The sequence below is a fragment of the Bubalus kerabau genome, chromosome 6 (genome assembly GCF_029407905.1).
Source record: "Bubalus kerabau isolate K-KA32 ecotype Philippines breed swamp buffalo chromosome 6, PCC_UOA_SB_1v2, whole genome shotgun sequence".
Classification (NCBI taxonomy): Eukaryota; Metazoa; Chordata; class Mammalia; order Artiodactyla; family Bovidae; genus Bubalus; species Bubalus kerabau.
In genome coordinates, this window is record NC_073629.1 from 78,814,358 (window position 1) to 78,828,582 (window position 14,225).

Sequence of the window (14,225 nt, forward strand, 5' to 3'; positions counted from 1 at the left end):
GCTAGACTTATCCTGATATCAAAATCTGACTACAACAGTATGAGAAATAAACTTTACAAGTCAATCTCACTTGGAAACATAGATGGAGAAATCCTCAATAAAATATTAAAATTCAATAACAATAGAGACAATACATTGTAAGAAAGTTGAGTTTATATCAAGGAATTAATATTGGTTTAACATTTAAAAATCCATCAGTGTAATTCACCACATTCATAGCTTAAAGGAAAAAAAGCATATGATCATCTCAATACAGTATTTGATAAGATAAAAATTTTATTCTAGATTTAAAAGATTCTTCTGAAATGAAATCACAAGAAATTTCCTTACTCTTATTTATAAAATCCTACAGCAATGATCATATTTAATGGTAAAGCATTTCTAAGAAGGAACCATTTCTATCCAACATTCTTGGAAGTCTTAGGCATTTCAGTATGATAAGAAAAAGAAATGTAAAGTATAAGATTTGGAAAGGAAGAAACAGAACTTTGAATATTTGTAGATGACACAATTATCTACATACAAAATTTTAAATCACCTAGTAATTATCAAATTAATAAGAGCTTAGCAAGATTATTGGATAACAAAAATAATCAAAAGCAAAAAGTATATACCAGCCGCACACATTTCAAAAATTACATATTTTTTAATGATGCCATTTATAATAGTACTAAAATGCATTAAATACTTGTGGATAAATTTAACAAAGATACATATAACCTATAAATTTTGCTGTGCGATATTAAGACCCAAACAATTGGAGAGAGAGCTGTTTATGCATAATAAGAGGCCATATTCTAAGTATATAAGTTTTACCCAAATTTTGATTTATAGGTTCTTTGCAATTTCAGTCAAAATCTCAAAAGTTGGTTTTTTTTTAATTTTATTTTTTCCAGGAACTTATTAAGGTAATACTAAAGTTTATATAAAACTGCTAAAGCATAGGCATAACCAAGATACTCTTTTTTTTTTTTTTTTCACATACATAGATTTTAATGGTTTAAAAAAAAACAAATTTGTTACTTTAGAAAAATAAATGCAGTGCATTTTCAGCACTGTGATCACCACAGACTCTGATTGCTCAGTCCACACATGAGTAGTAACCGACTTCTGTGGTTATACGGCTTCTCTGCACTAATTCCCATCAGGCCGAAAAACATTAGGGCGGGTTAAGTAAAGACCGAATTGTTGCACAAAGGAACATTTCCTCATCAGATCCCACTGATCTCTTCTGTGCCCGTTTCCTGGGCAACCTTCTTGGTGAAGCTTTATTGATCTGGTTCAGAGTTTCCTGAGGAATCCAGCTCATGTCAACGTCATTTTGACTTGAGGTTCCCATCTCTACCTTCTGAATGGGCCTCTTGCGCTTTCTAGATTCCGGAAGCTGATGAAGGCAGACGACAACCAGCAGCCCGAGACCAGCCAGGAACATGTACATAAATATGGTTTCTCCATATAACCCATCTTCTCTCTTGATAATTGTAACTGTTTGATTGAAGACAGCATCTTGGAAAACATTGCCGTTCAAATCCTTGTAGTTCAGGTTGATGACCAGACCGAAGGGCCGGCCGCCCATGGGCTCTGCGGGGATGAAGGAGTACTCAAAGGTTGCCTATCTCTGGGGCGGCATGACCGTGTTCAGAGGAAGAGCGGTGAAATTCTGAATATAAAACTGGTAATCCTGAGGGTAACTGGAATGAGGCGTCGAGAGACTCGACGATAAAATCTTCTGTACCCTTGTTTGTAAAGCCTACCAGGAACTTCACAATGTTATTTGCTGGAAAATCTTCTTTCACAAATAGGATGGTTGTATCTGCACTTGGTGAAGCTTCAGGTTCACCTGATACATCATCTTCCTCTTTATCTTCAGCCAAATCTGTTGGTTCATCTTCTTCCACCTCTGCTTCATCGTCTTCATCTTCAATTATAGAATCTTCCACTGTTTCTTCATCTTCTGTAAGATCCTGAGCCACTGCCAATGAGCCTCCTGGGCCGCCTCAGAGCAGGAGGGTGGCGGGGAGCACCAGCAGGAGAAGCAGCAGCAGGCGGCCGAGGGACCTCATAGCGCCGCCACTCCAGCATCCAGGGCCCGACCGCGAGAGCTCTCCGCCGCTCCAGCGCAAATCCAAGATACTCTTTTTAAAAGATTTCATTTATTTATTTTTATTTTTGGCTGCACTGTGTCTTCGTTGCTGTGCATGGGTTTTCTCTAGAGGCGGAGAGTGGGGACTACTCTCTAGTTTTGGTGTATGGGCTTATCATGGTGGCTTCTCTTGTGGGAGAGCACAGGCTCTAGGTGCATGAGCGTTGGTAACTGCAGCATGTGGGCTCATTAGTTGCAGTTTGCTGGCTCTAGGGCATTCAAGCTTTAGTAGTTGTGGCACAAGGGCTCCTTAGTTGTGGCCTGATGGCTCTAGAGCATGCAGGCTTCAGTACTTGCGGTATGCGGGCTCAGTAGTTGTGGCTCGTGGGCCCTAGAGCACAGGTTCAGTTGCTCCTTGGCGTGTGGAATCTTCCCGGACCAGGGATCCAACCTGTGTCCCTTGCATTGTCAGGTAGATTCTTATCCACTGTTCCACCAGGGAAGTCCCCAAGATACTCTCGAATAAGAACCATGTGAAAGGACTTACTCTCCTAGGTAACAAATTTTATAAAAAGTGTAACATTAAAGGTATAGACAAAAAGTCTACAAGTGACTCAAGCACATATAAACACTTGTTTTATAATAAAGGTACACTAGAGAGTAATGGGAAAATAATAGGGTTTTCAAAAATTCTTGTTGAAACAATTGGGTATTCATATGGAATAAAAACATATTGGCTTCATTTCTCATAGTATACACAAAACTCAATTCCAGGTGTATTATAGTTCTAAACATGAAAAGCAAAAATATTTTCATAATTTAAGGATTGGGAATGTTTTCCTGGATGAAAAATCTAAGATGTAAACCAAAAAGGAAAATGTGATAAATTCAACTGCGCTAAGAAAAAGAACTTCTTTTTATTAAAAGATACTACAAAGAAAATGTAGCATATTAAAAAGCAGAGACATTACTTTGCCAACAAAGGTTTGTATAGTCAAAGCTATGGTTTTTCCAGTAGTCATGTATGGATGTGAGAGTTGGACCGTAAAGAAGTCTGAGCATCAAAGAATTGATGCTTTTGAACTGTGGTGTTGGAGAAGACTCTTGAGAGTCCCTCAGACTGCAAGGAGATCAAGCCAGTCAACCTTAGAGGAAATCAATCCTGAATATTCATTGAAAGGACTGATGCTGAAGCTGAAGATCCAATCCTTTGGCCACCTGATGTGAAGAGGTGACTCATTAGAAAAGACCCCGATGCTGGGAAAGACTGAAGGCAGGAGGAGAAGGGGACAACAGAGGACGAGGTGGTTTGATGGCATCACCGACTCAGTGGACATGAGTTTGAGCAAACTTTGGGATATGGTGAAGGACAGGGAAGTCTGGCGTGCTGCTGTCCATGCGGTCGCAAAGAGCTGGACATGACTGAGTGACTGAACAACAGCAACAAGGAAAAGGAAGCCATAAAGTGAAAGATGACATTTTCAACACATAAAACAGAAAAGATTCATAGAACATTTTGTTGTAGTTCAGTCACTAAGTCATGTCTGACTCTTTGTGACTCTGTGGACTGCAGCACACCAGGCTCCCTTGTCCTTCACTGTCTCTCAGAGTTTTTTCATATTCATGTCCATTGAATGGGTGATGCTATCTAACCATCTTCCTCTGCCATCCCCTTCTCCTTTTGCCTTCAATCTTTCCCAGCATCAGGGTCTTTTCTAATGAGTCAGCTCTTCTCATCAGGTGGCCAAAGTATTGGAGCTTCAGCTTCAGCGTCAGTCCTTCCAATGAATATTCAGGGTTGGTGTCTTTTCAGATTGACTGGTTTGATCTCCTTCCTGTCCAAGAGACTCTAAAGAGTTTTCTCCAATGGCAAAGTTCAAAGCATCAATTCTTCACTGCTCAGCTTTCTTTATGATACAACTCTCACATCCATACATGACTACTGGAAAAACCATAGCTTTGACTAGACGAATCTTTGTCGGCAGAGTAACGTCTCTGCTTTTAATATGCTGTCTAGGTTGATCATGGCTTTTCTTCCAAGGAGTAAGCGTCTTTCAATTTCATGGCTGCAGTCACCATCTGCAGCGATTTTGGAGCCCAAGAAAATAAAATTTGTCGCCATTTGCATTGTTTCCCCATCTATTTGCCATGAAGTGATGGGACCAGATGCCACGATCTTAGTTTTTTGAATGTTGATCTTAGTGTTTTACACTAAGGAGTGTTTTACACTGGAGTGGGGGGCAATGGCACCCCACTCCAGTACTCTTGCCTGGAAAATCCCATGGATGGAGGAGCCTAGAAGCCTGCAGTCCATGGGGTCGCTAAGAGTCGGAAATGTCTGAGCGACTTCACTTTCACTTTTCACTTTCATGAATTGGAGAAGGAAATGTCATCCCACTCCAGTGTTCTTGCCTGGAGAATCCCAGGGACAGGGGAGCCTGGTGGGCTGCTGTCTATGGGGTTGCACAGAATCGGACACAACTGAAGCAACTTAGCAGCAGCAGCAGCAGGTTTATCATAGCTTTCCTTCCAAGAGAAGCAACCGTCATTTAATTTCATGACTGCAGGACGTTTAATGAACTCTAATGTAAATTTTAAAGAGACAGAACTCAATAGAAAAGTGTGCAAAGGACATGTATGGGACATTTTCCTCCGAAAAAGGAAGTCAGAATGGGAATAGGCATATGAAAAGAAGTTCAACTTTATGAAAAGTTCAAAATGAAATACCTGTATACCTATACCCATACTAGTTTAAATTTCTAAATCTGACAATGCTAGTTGTTGATGAGAATATAGAATAACAGCAACTGTCACAATGTTGGTAATCATAAACAGCTTACAGTCAACTTGAAAAAGAGTTTGGCGTTATTTAATCATGCTGCTAAGTCACTTCAGTCGTGTCCGACTCTGTGCAACCCCATAAACGGCAGCCCACCAGGCTCCACCGTCCTTGGGATTCTCCAGGCAAGAACACTGGAGTGGGTTGCCATTTCCTCCTCCAATGCATGAAAGTGAGAAGTGAAAGTGAAGTCGCTCAGTCGTGTCCAACTCTTCGCAACCCCATGGACTGCAGCCCACCAGGCTCCTCCGTCCATGGGATTTTCAATACCACATCTATCTGTCCCTTACAGAAATGCATTCTTGTGTATAACAATATGCTTTTACATAAATATTTATTGAAACAGTTTTCATGATGGCCAAAAACTGGAAACAATTCCGTGTCAATTAAAAGTAAAATGGACAAATAAAATATGATATGCTAATCCAACAGACACAACCAATCACCAATAAATTATTGGTGATTATAAACAAACTATTATACATGCAACAATATGATGAGATAAATAAAAATGAGCTGCTGAACAGAAGATGTCAGATAATTCAGTCATAATATATGACTATTATAAATTTTAAAAACTAAATTGCCTTGCCAAACTAGGTAAATACTAAGTGCTAACCAAAATCTGTAGCAACCAGAACTCTCTCATACTTTGTTGGTGGGAACCACTTGGGAGGAAAACCTTTTAGCAGTATCTACTATATGTGAACATAAAAATAATTCCCTACCCAGGGATCTCCCTCAGGTATACACCCAACATGAATTCATACAGTATAGTCAGCAAAACACATGCACATCCATCTTAATAGTGGCGTCATTTGTACTAGCCAAAAATTGGGGAACTACCGAAAATCTGTGAACAATAAATAAATTGTGATATATTGACACAATGGAATATTGCACAACAGTGAAAATTAACCATCTGCAACTCTACTTAACCATATGAATGGCTCTCACAAATGTGGATATAATTTTGAACAAAAGAAACCAGATACCAAGGGTACATGCTTCCTGATTTCATCAAATAAAGTTTACAAACAGGCCAAACTAATCCATGGAGTCAAAATAATCATTACCTTTGGTGTAGGAGATGGAGACTCTTAGGGAAGGAACTTCTAACATGCTGGTAATTTTCTAAGTCTGAATGGTAGGTACCTGGGTGTCTTCTGTTTATGAAAATATATTAAGCTATCATTTATGTGTATAAATCTATGTATATATTACTTCAATATAAGTTTTTAAAAGTAAATGCTGTTATTTAGGAATGCATACTTAAAAAAACTATTAAAAAAAGAAAGAAAATAACTGCCAAAATCAAGTTAATGATATTCACTTGGGAGGGAGGGCGAGGCAGTAACACAGAAGGAGCAAAAACCAGCGGAGCTGTTTTTGTCTAGAAGGAGCAAAGTCTCCTAGAGGTTGTTTTAAGTGTTCTAATTTTTTACTTTAGTTGCAATTATAACAATGTTTGCTTTGTATTATTTAACTATATTGTTATGTTTTAATTACATTTCTGTATGTGTTAAATTTCATAATTGAAAATTAGCCCAAAACATATAAGCCAAAAATGTGTAGTAACTTGGGTAATGTATATTAATAAAATGTTAAATGAAAATTGTGGGTTTTTTAAAGATTATACATAAATATACCAAAATATTAACAATCAGAATTATCTTTCTACATTTTTTAATTTTCTCAAAATTAATATGTATTACTTGTATATAGATAAAACATGAATGAGATTTTTTAAAGTTGTATTACCTCAGTTTAGAAGTTTTTTAAACATAAAATCTTTTATCATTCAATTTTTCATGTTTGTCCTATCCTACACACTTTATCTTTTTCTCTACCATTTTTATCCCTAGTTTTAGAACTTGTTATGCAGAAACCCCATCTTTTTTACTTATTTTATTTTAAATCACTATTTTCTACAGGTGACTGATATACATGGAGTTGATGTTACTCCCAAACCTCTTTACCGTCCAGATCCATATTCTGGTACAGGAAAGCCAAATAAACTATTGACTTCACAAGACGGATCACATACATCAGACTTCATAGCTTCCTATAGCCTTTATCAAAATACAATAAATCCTAGTATGTTAGGGCAGTTTACAAGGTAGAGTATACTATTCTATGCTTCTTTGTGTTTATATCTTACTACATATTTTCATTTAAGTTGCACATGTGGAAGTTAGATGTCAGTTGTCCTGTCTGCCGGCTCTGCTCTCTCATCCTAGTGTGCCACCGCTTGTGTTCGTCGTATGTTTTAACTAGATGCATGGCTTACATTATACTCCTACCAACACATTTGTGAAAACATATATAGATTTTACTCAAGATTTCCTGAGGAACCAAAAAGATGGGCCCTAGCATTACAGACATATTTCTTTAGTTTTCTTCAGTTTCTTTTATGCTGCAATTTAGGGGCTTCCCTTTTTTTCCTCCCTATTCTTCCATATAAATCCTTATTATCCTACGCTTTGATTTCTGTCTTGTTTTAGAACTTTTTTTTGGTAAATCATCTGTTTTGCATTTACATATGCAGATACTTACAGAATTGAAAAATTTTAGAGCTTCCAATAGAGAAGTTCAATCTTTGCGATAATAAAACAGTATTCCTAAAACAATCTAAAAGATTATGAGGAAGTTCTTTAGTGTGTAACTTTCAATCTGACAAATTAAAAGTTCTAGATGTTAACTAAGCACGAAATTTTAGGAGAAAATATGCTGTCTAGAATCTACCTCCAAATTGGCATACAGATGCCATGGGAGTTCTGTGCAAAATAAAGGATGTTCCAATAAACTGAGCCCAACCTTTTGGAGGCCAGTTGAAACTATAAATAGAAAGGAAAAAGTATGTAATATCATGGAGTAATGTTAAGTTCCTATGTTTAAAGGAAATTATTTTTGGACTCTTCAATGTATTGATTTCCCGCCAAATATATAAACTTTATTTTAAATTAAATCTTGAGAAGACATTTATCAAATTGAATAAAAGTACATTTAAGATTTGAATAATGAGCAGAAACCTGGTGAAAATTAAAGGCAGAGTATTCCAGGCTGAGGCCCTGAGGTAAGAGAGCTCCATAATGTTGAAGAACTTTAAAAAAAAAAAAAAAAAAAGAATAGTGATACGATGATAAGATGGAGAATCTCGGTAGATAGGCTGTATTTTAGATTTTTATCCTAAACATACTGTTGGGAATCCATTGAAAGACTTTAGACATAGACTTTAGACAAAAGGACTTTAAAACTTTTACTTTAAGAACACTAATCATCAACTTAATTTTTAAAGAATTACTTTATTTTTATCACTTTTGCTTATATGATTACAGTGTATTTGATTTCTCTGTGTGTATCTGATGGTTTTCATTTATATATTTAATTGCCCATAAGGACATATGAATAAATAATGTTGTTTTTCGTTGCTAAAGGTCAGTTTTAGGAAGCAGCACAGTTTCTAAGTCAAGTGTATCCACTAGTGAATCAATGGCAGAAGACCTAGAAGAACCATCCTTTAAACGGGAAAGATTGTCTAGTTTTACAGGTAATGAGAATCCAGTCTTTCATTTAAGTAACAGTTCATTATTTCTTTGTAAATGTGCTCATTATTTTTTGGGTGCTTGAGACAGAAGAACTATAGTAATCATTCTGAAATGCTGGCTTGTGCAACAGCTACATGAGAATTATCAGGGTAATCTTTATATATTTTTTTTTAAATTCTCAAGTGACTGCCTTGTACCAACAGCCTCAGTAATCACAAACCCTGTTTAAAAAAGCTCAGCTTCTAATTCACCTGACAAATAATTCTGATATACTGTGATTGATTCCATAGTGAGACATAAGTAGAATGTGATGGGAACACTTAGAAAAGATTACTATGAGGTGGAAAGTAAAAAGCAGGAGAACATTAATTAAGAACATTATTGACTTTTGAATTGGGTTTTTAAAGATAATTAGTAATTTGTCAGGAGAACAAATTGGAGAGACTCATTCCAGGTAGAAGATAAAAACATGAGGTAATACGAAGGATTATGTGAGTGAAGATCAAAGAGGAAATAGTGGTTGACTAAAGCACTGGAAGAAGTGGCTATTTCCTTGAGGAACATTTGCGCTGGAGTGTGGTATGGATGTCTTTTCCTCTGAGATGACAATGAAGGATTAGTTAAAATATTTATAGGAAAAGTGCTTAATGAACTCTTCTTTCTGGTGTTAGACTATGTACAGAATGCTTCTGACAAGTAACAGAATACCCAACTACCATTAGCTTAAATGAAGACAGTTTTTCCACATTAAAGGAAGTTAAAGGTAAATATACATGGAGTTGCTATTACTTCCAGACCTTCAACAGTATGTGAACTGAGAACTTTCAGATGTTTAAGCTGGATTTAGAAAAGGCAGAGGAGCCAAAGATCAAATTCCCAATATCCATTGGATCATGGAACGAGCAAGAGAGTTCCAGAAAAACATCTACTTCTGCTTTATTGACTACGCCAAAGACTTTGGCTGTGTGGATCACTACAAACTGTGAAAAATTCTTCAAGAGACGGGAATACCAGACCACCTGACCTGCCTGTTGAGAAATCTGTACCCAGGTCAAGAAGCAACAGTTAGAACCAGACATGTAACAATGGACGGTTTCAAATTGGGAAAGGAGTATGCCAAGGCTGTATATTGTCACCCTGCTTATTTAACTTATATACAGAGTACATTGTGTGAAATGCTGGGTAGGATGAAGCACAAGGTGGAATCAAGATGACCGGGATAAATATCAATAACCTCAGATATGCATATGATACCACCCTTATGGCAGAAAGGAAAGAGGAACTGAAGAGCCTCTTGATGAAAGTGAAAGAGGAAATTGAGAAAGCTGGCTTAAAACTCAGCATTCAGAAAACGAAGATCATGGCATCTGGTCCCATCACTTCATGACAAACAGATAGGGAAACAATGGAAACAGTGACAGGCTTTATTTTGGGGGGCTCAAAAATCACTGCAGATGGTAATTGCAGCCATGAAATTAAAAGACGCTTACTCCTTGGAAGAAAAACTATGACCAACCTAGACAGCATATTAAAAAGCAGAGACATTACTTTGTCAACAAAGGTCCATCTAGTCAAAGCTATGGTTTTTCCATTAAAAAGAATACATTTGAATCCAGTAGTCATGTATCAATGTGAGAATTGGACCATAAAGAAAGCTGAGCACCAAAGAATTGATGCTTTTGAACTGTGGTGTTGGAGAAGACTCTTGAGAGTCCCTTGGACTGACTGCAAGGAGATGAAACCAGTAAATCCTAAAGGAAATCAGTCCTGAATATTCATTGGAAGGACTGATTCTGAAACTGAAGCTCTGATACTTTGGCCACCTATGAGAAGAACTGACTCATTAGAAAAGACCCTGATGCTGGGAAAGATTGAAGGCAGGAGGAAAAGGGGATGACAGAGGATGAGATGGTTGCATGGCATCACTGACTCAATGGACATGAGTTTGAGCAAGCTTTGGGAGTTGGTGATGGCCAGGGAAGGCTGGTGTGCTGCAGTCCAGGGGGTCTTAAAGAGTTGGACATGACAGCAACTGAACTGAACTGAACTGAAAGGTAGATAGCTTTTGGCTTTGCGTTTGTGGCGTAGTCATATCAGAATCAGAACTGGCAGCTCTGCTATTCTTTTTTCAGCCTTTTCTTGTTTCTTGCCACAGGACCTCATAATACCTGTCCCAACTCTGGGCACCAGTTCCATCTCCCTCATTTGTCAAGAGAGTAAATGTTTCCCAGAAGCTTTCCTTTTTCCTGTGTATTTCTGCTTTTATCTCACTGGCCAGAACTGTGTCATGCTGCCACCACCAGCTTCGAGAGAGGCTGGAAAAGCCAAATACTTGATTTTTCAGGCAGTATTAATGGAAAGAGGCCTAGGAAGAGAAAAAGGCTTAGCAGTGAAAATTAAGACGTTAGGAATGTCTGTTGTAGGAAGAAGCCCATCCTCTCAGGATGGAAGAAAGAGAATTAAATTATTGTCATAACCTCCCCAGCAGTCTCTACATATATTCTTACCACCTTCCAATTTTTTCCAAACTACATGGAGAGTTGAAACCACACTCCTTGGTTGGGACTCAAACTGAGCCACACCTCATACTGGGGCTTGAACCTACAATTCCCTAACTTGAGAGGGAACTCAAATCCACTGTCTTTTAATTGACACTGCTCACCTTGTGCGAGGACTTAATGAAGCTCAGATTCTTTTGTCTCCTTGCAGAAAGAATTCAATGTGAGGCAAAGATAGACAAGAGTGGATTTATATAAGCACAGGATTCCTGTGAGAACTACAAGCAGGCCAACAAGGGAGCACAGCCCTGAGAACAAAAAGGGCTTTTGTTTTTTTAGAGTTAAAGAATAAGTGGGCAGGGGAGAAGATCATCTTTTTCCTCATTTTTGGGTAGACAGCATGGCTTGCATCATTAGTTCTTCCTTTGACCCTATATATGTTCTAATGGGGACTGTCATGACACTATTTAAATCAGATCTATATTATTAGAAGGATGATGACATATGGTGGCTCAGTCAGTAAAGAATCCACCTGCAGTGCAGGAGACCTGGGATCAATTCCTGGGTTACGAAGTTCCCCTAGAGAAGGAAATGGCAACCCACTGTAGTATTCTTCCCTGGGAAATCCCATGGACAGAGGAGCCTGGTGGGCTTCAGTCCATGGAGTCACAAGAGTTAGACACAACTTAGTGACTACACCACCACCACATAGTAATTCATCTCGGGTTTTGGTATAATGTCCCCTTTCACCTACTTTCTTTCCCTTTTCACCTGTGTTTCTGTCTTGACTACATGCAGAAATGCTACTTTTCAAGAATCATTAACTCCCTGACTTCATGTATTAATAACAAGATTCAGACCCTATATATATTGTCTTGCGTTTTAACAATCAGAGTTTGTGGCTTGAGTGTGCCTGGTGCTTAGATGCACCTGGTCTTTCTTCAAGGTAGTGTGGATTTTTGCTAAATTAGTAGTTTCTTTTCTTGAGTGGTCAGTAGTTTATGACAGTCTCCCCAAACTCACTTAAAATTCCCTTTCTGTCTTTAATCCCCTAGAGGGATTTCTAAACCAACTATTTAGTTATCCTACTCTATCCCTATTACAATGATATTTTTAGCAATCTAACAGCATTCTCACTGCTTAAAACCCTTTAATGAATTTTCATGGCTCTTAAGAAAAAGACAATAATCTTTATGTAACAGTTTGCCTTGAGGCCTACCTCTAAGGACTTCCCAGATGGTACTAGTGGTAAAGAACCCACCTGCCAATGTAAGACTTAAGAGATACAGGTTCCATCCCTGGATTGGGAAAATCCCCTGGAGGAGGGCATGTCAATCCACTCCAGTATTCTTGCCTGGAGAATCCCAGGCATAGCTACTACCTCTACTTGTTTCTAACAAAAACAATCAAAAGTATCAAAACTTTACCTCCAGAAGTGTTGAAGAATAGTATCGATGCTTATATCATCTTGGTTTGCTGGCTAATTCTAACAACAAAGTCAAGCCTCTGTAAGTGAGTCACACCCAAACAATTCTACTTCTGGTTTTTCCAGTAGTCATGTATGGGTGTGAGAGTTGGACTATAAAGAAAGCTGAATGCCAAAGACTTGATACTTTTGAACTATGGTGTTGGAAAAGACTCTTGAGAGTCCCTTGGACTGCAAGGCGATCCAACCAGTCCATCCTAAAGGAGAGCAGGCGTGTGTGTTCATTGGAAGGACTGATGGAAGCTGAACTCCAATACTTTGCCCACCTGATGCGATGAGCTGACTTATTTGCAAAGACCCTGATGCTAGGAAAGATTGAAGGCAGGAGAAGGGGACGACAGAGGATGAGATGGTTGGATGGTATCACCGACTCAATGGACATGGGTTTGGGTGAACTTCGGGAGTTGGTGATTGACAGGGAGGCCTGGCGTGCTGCAGTCCATGGAGCCGCAAAGAGTCAGACATGACTGAGCGACTGAACTGAACTGAACTGATGACCTGGCAACTCATTTAGATTCACATTTCTAAATCTTGAATGCACAGTAACATAATCTATATACCTTTAAAAATTTCCCACACTCATGTCTTACTCTAGGCCAACAATATAGGAATATAGGCATAAGCAGGGTGTGCTGATAAGTATAAAACTAACCTACTCTGAAGTAGAGAAAGTCCTGATTTGTAGTATTTGCAAATTTCTGTGGTATAAATATTTTCACCCCCAACAAATTCAAGCTATCAACATGAAATTTCTGAGTGGGAAGCTTACAAGACATGCTTAGTGAAACATTGTTATTTAGTCTTTTTACCATACAGAAGCAATAAATATAAATAACTTCAAGAGTCTAGAGAATAATAAAATTTAATAACATAGGAAGTGGTAATTTTTTAGTGTTTATTATCTTTGTTTTTAATATGTATTTAGTTGTAAGTTTATATAATTTAATTTTGAATAATGACTATTTAACGATTAGCTTACAGAATTCCTGATAATTTAATAAGTGCCCCTTGCAAGCTGGTTCAGTCCTGCTATAACACACTTTTGGGTATATTTAAAAATTTCCCACAATCTTCTAATATATAACACTTTTATAAATTAGTATTAAAAATACTGATGACCCAGATCACATGTCCAGAATTCTGATTTAATTATCATAGAATGAATCCTGCACATCAAAGAAATAGTCCATGTGAAAAGAAATGTGCAGTGGATTTTTTAGGATGGTGAAACTATTCTGTGTGATTCCATAGTAGTGGACACATGACATTATACTTTTATCAAAATCCATAGACTCTTACAGCACAAAGAGTCAACCTTAATATACTACATTGAAAAAAACAAATTCAAGAGATCAGAGCACCCAGAATGAAATACAAACTGTGACATAACAATCTAACTGCTTCAGAAATATATGACAACTTCACTGAGAGACTGGCTGTCAGGGGAGGTATAGCTCTAAGTAACATTGAAGTTGAATGGAGATTAGAAGATTAAAAACATGGAAGTAAACATAGCCTCCATACTCTTATTGGATAGAGTCATTTTCCACTGGAGTGTGAGTTAACAATCTGAAGCATTGTACATATATAAGGAAAGGGCAACCTACTCCAGTGTTCTTGCCTGGAGAATCCTAGGGACAGGGGAGCCTGGTGAGCTGCCGTCTCTGGGGTCGCACAGAGTTGGACACGACTGAAGTGACTTAGCAGCAGTAGCAGCACTAATATTAAACATGTAAATAAGTGGAAGGCAGATAGTATGCACTAGATTTTT

General features: G+C 37.9%; 1 protein-coding gene and 1 pseudogene across 1 annotated transcript in view; one reads left to right on the forward strand and one right to left on the reverse strand.

Annotated features, from left to right (window-relative positions):
• Window positions 1-14,225, forward strand: part of DNAI4 (dynein axonemal intermediate chain 4) — a 99,249-nt gene that overhangs the window by 17,067 nt on the left and 67,957 nt on the right. Inside the window, 2 exon segments of the mRNA XM_055585554.1 lie at window positions 6,857-7,041; window positions 8,360-8,472. Coding sequence (XP_055441529.1) covers window positions 6,857-7,041; window positions 8,360-8,472 — 298 coding nt within the window.
• Window positions 906-2,063, reverse strand: LOC129655305 (translocon-associated protein subunit alpha-like; annotated as a pseudogene).